The sequence below is a fragment of the Rhinopithecus bieti genome, unplaced genomic scaffold, assembly GCF_001698545.2.
Source record: "Rhinopithecus bieti isolate Rb0 unplaced genomic scaffold, ASM169854v2 scaffold_28055, whole genome shotgun sequence".
Lineage (NCBI taxonomy): Eukaryota > Metazoa > Chordata > Mammalia > Primates > Cercopithecidae > Rhinopithecus > Rhinopithecus bieti.
Genome location: NW_016812914.1, coordinates 154,304 through 158,376, shown reverse-complemented (window position 1 = coordinate 158,376; position 4,073 = coordinate 154,304). Strand labels below are relative to the sequence as shown.

The 4,073-nt window shown below is 54.8% G+C and overlaps 1 protein-coding gene across 1 annotated transcript in view; it reads right to left on the bottom strand.

The window, feature by feature from the left end:
• LONP1 (lon peptidase 1, mitochondrial) overlaps positions 1-4,073 on the bottom strand; it is a 28,313-nt gene that overhangs the window by 8,439 nt on the left and 15,801 nt on the right. Inside the window, exon 9 of the mRNA XM_017847163.1 lies at positions 1,154-1,292. Within this exon, the coding sequence (XP_017702652.1) occupies positions 1,154-1,292 (139 nt within the window). The remainder of the gene's footprint in view (positions 1-1,153; positions 1,293-4,073) is intronic.

Below are 4,073 nucleotides of genomic sequence, written 5' to 3'. Positions count from 1 at the left end.
AAATAAATAAAATAAAATAAAATAAAATAAAATAATTTTCAGACAAGGTCTTGCTCTGTCGCCCAGGCTGGAGTGTAGTGGCGCCATCACAGCTCACCGAAGCCTCCACCTCCTGGGTTCAAGCAATCCTCCCACTTCAGCCTCCCGAGTAGCTGGGACTACAGACATGCACCACCACACCAGACTAATTTTTTTTTTTTTTGACACAGAGTCTCACTCTGTCACCCAGGCTGGAGCACAGTGGAGCAATCTCGTCTCACTGCAAGCTCCGCCTCCCAGGTTCAAGCCATTCTCCTGCCTTAGTCTCCCGAGTAGCTGGGACTACAGGCACCTGCCACCGTGCCCGGCTAATTTTTTGTATTTTTAGTAGAGACAGGGTTTCACCTTGTTAGCCAGGATGGTCTCGATCTCCTGACCTCATGATCCGCCCACCTCTGCCTCCCAAAGTGCTAGGATTACAGGCGTGAGCCACCGTACCCGGCTTTTTTTTTTTGAGATGGAGTCTTGCTCTGTTGCCCAGGCTGGAGTGCAGTGGCGCAATCTAGGCTCACCGCAAGCCCTGCCTTCTGGGTTCATGCCATTCTCCTGCCTCAGCCTCCCAAGTAGCTGGGACTACAGGCGCCCGCCACCACGCCCGGCTAATATTTTTTGTATTTTTAGTAGAGTTGGGGTTTCACTGTGTTAGCCAGGATGGTCTCGATCTCCTGACCTCGTGATCTGCCCGCCTCGGCCTCCCACAGTGCTGGGATTACAGGCATGAGCCATGGCGCCCGGCCCAAATTTTAAAATTTTTTGTAGAGATGGGGGTCTCACTCTGTCACCTAACCTGATGTGCAGTGGTATGATCACAGCTCACCACAGCCTCAGCTTCCTGGGCTCAAGTGATCCTCCCACCTAAGCCTCCTGAGTAGCTGGGACAAGCAGCCCCACCATGCTCGGCCTATCGGGCATGACTTCAGTCCATCTGGGAAATCCTCGAGCCCCCGGGGGCAGGGCAGGATGCTCCCTCCGTCAGGATCCCCCCGACCAGCACCCCCAGGCCAACGAATTCACCAGGGGGCTCCTTTGAAATCTCAACCCACAGCACACAGAGTCCTGGGCCTGGGCCCACTGCCCACATGCAAATCCATAGCCGGCCAGACACTGGGCTCACCAGGATGCGTTTCTTGACGTCCTCCATGCCGTAGTGGTCTTCCTCCAGCACTGCCTGTGCCCGCACCAGGTCCAGGTTCTCGTTGCTGTACTTGCCCCAAGGGATGGACGTGAGCCAGTCTAGGTAGTTGCGGGTGACACTGTCAGGGGAAAGATGAGAGATGCTGAGCGGAGCTCACGAGCTGCCCGTGTGTCTGCTGGACTTGGCCGTGTGGTTGCCCGGGGCTTGAAACCATGTGTGGGGCCAAGCGCAGTAGCTCACGTTTGTCATCCCAGCTCTTTGGGAGGCCCAGGTGGGAGGATCGCTGGAGCCCAGGAGTTCAAGACCAGCCTGGGCAACTCGGCGAGACCCCATCTCTATAAAACAGTTTATAGGCCGGGTACAGTGGCTCACGCCTGTAATCCCAGAATTTTGGGAGGCCAAGTCAGGCGGATCACAAGGTCAGGAGATTGAGACCATCCCGGCTAGCACAGTAAAAGCTGCCTCTACTAAAAATACAAAAAATTAGCTGGGCGTGGCGGCAGGCGCCTGTAATGCCAGCTGCTCCGGAGGCTGAGGCAGGAGAATGGCATGAACCCGGGAGGCGGAGCTTGCAGTGAGACGAGACACTGCACTCCTGCCTGGGCGACAGAGCGAGACGCTATCTCAAAAAAAAAAAAAAAAAAAATTTACAAACTGCCCTGTCCAAAGCACCCAGCGCAGGAAGGAGGGGACGGCTGGAGGTCCACTGCTGACTCTTGTCAGGAGAGCTGAGATGGCATGAGGTGGCTCATGCCTGTAATCCCAGCACTTTGGGAGGGCAAGGTGGGTGATCACTTGAGGTCAGGAGTTTTGAGACCAACCTGGCCAACACAGCAAAACCCCATCTCTACTATGAATACTAAAAATTAACTGGGATGGTGGCGCATGCCTGTAATCCCAGCTACTCAGGAAGTTGAGGTAGTAGAATCGTTTCAACCTGGGAGGTGGAGGTTGCAGTGAACCAAAACTACACCACTGCACTTCAGCCTGGACGACAGAGCAAGACTGTCTTAAAAAAAAAAAAAGAAAGAAAAAGTCAGGCGCGGTGGCTCATGCCTGTAATCCCAGCGCTTTGGGAGGTCAACGCAGGCGGATCATTTGAGGTCAGGAGTTCAAGACCAGCCTGAATAACATGGTGAAACCGCATGTCTCCTAAAAATACAAAAAATTAGCGGAGCATGGTGGTGCATGCCTGTAGTCCCAGCTACTTGAGGGACCGAAGCAGGAGAATTGCTTGAACCTGGGAAGCAGAAGTTGTAGTAAGCCAAGATTGCACCACTGCACTCCAGCCTGGACAACTGAGCGAGACTCCATCTCAAAAAAAAAAAAAGCAGCCCTGGTGTAGAGCCAGGTGTCCCTGGGTTCAAATCCCTGGCACCACGTACCAGCTCACAGGCCCTGACCACCACTTCCACAGCCCTGAGCCTCGATTTCCTTGGGGAATGGAGATGGTGATGACGTGTCCTGCCCAGGAACAGGACTGATGCTCACCGAGTACCCCCTAGCCCACCACCAAGCACCTGCCACAGCAAGAAGGTGCCACAGGGCTCTCCTGCTGGGTCCCCTGGCCTGCCCAAGACGGGCTGAGAAGGGGTTGCCCAAGGGCTGGGCCGCCCCGGGCCTGGCGCTCACTTGAATTCCGAGGAGTGGTTGTCCAGCAGGCCCAGCTTGCTCAGCTCCTCGTCCACAACATCCATGACATGCTTGGGGACCACGAGCTCCTTGAGGCGCTCCCGGAACTTCTCCTCAATGGCGTCCTTGTCGTCCTTCTCCAGGCCCAGCTCCTTCTTGATGATCTTCAGCTGCTCCTGCAGCAGGTACTTGCGGTGCGTCTGCTTGATCTTCTCCTCCACCTGTGGGGTGAGGCGCTGCCATCAGGCCCTGGGTCTGGGCAAGTGGGTGAGTGTGTGTGTCCCTGGACGAGTGGGGACCCTCTGCTCTCCCAGGACTCAGAGAAAAGAAATGAAACCCAGGGCAGGAATCCTTTGGTTCCTTCCATCTTTTGTTTTATTTTGAAACAGGGTCTTGCCGGGCGCGGTGGCTCAAGCCTGTAATCCCAGCACTTTGGGAGGCCCAGACGGGCGGATCACGAGGTCAGGAGATCGGGACCATCCTGGCTAACACGGTGGAAATCCTGTCTCTACTAAAAAATACAAAAAACTAGCCGGGCGAGGTAGCAGGCACCTGTAGTCCCAGCTACTCGGGAGGCTGAGGCAGGAGAATGGCATGAACCCGGGAGGTGGAGCTTGCAGTGAGCTGAGATCCAGCTACTGCACTCCAGCCCAGGCGACAGAGTGAGACTCCGTCTCAAAAAAAAAAAAAAAAGAAACAGGGTCTTCCTGTTGCCCAGGCTGGAGTGCAAAGGCACCATCATAGCTCACCATAGCCTCCACCTCCTGGGATCAAGCGATCCTCCTGCCTTAGCCTCCTGGGTAGCTGGGACCACAGGCACCTGCCACCACACCTGGCTCTAATTTTAAAATTTTTTATAGAGATGGGGCCAGGCACCGTGGCTCACGCCTGTAATCTCAGCACTTTGGGAGGCCAAAGCAGGCGGATCACCTGAGGTCAGGAGTTCAAGACCAGCCTGGCCAACATGGTGAAACCCTTCTCTACTAAAAGATAAAAATTAGCCGGTGTGGTGTCGCACGCCTGTAATCCCAGCTACTCAGGAGGCTGAGGTGGGAGGACTGCTTGAGCCCTGAAGGTGGAGGCTGTAGTGAGCTGAGATTGCACCACTGCACTCCAGCCTAGGCGGCCGACTGAGACCCTGTCTTAAAATTAAAAAAAATTCCAAAAAATGCTACAACTGTGAAGTGACTGACCATCAGGCAGGCTGTGATCTGCCGAATATCAGGACAGTGAGCCTCAATGGCTGGGTCTTAAGAAACAGCATCTC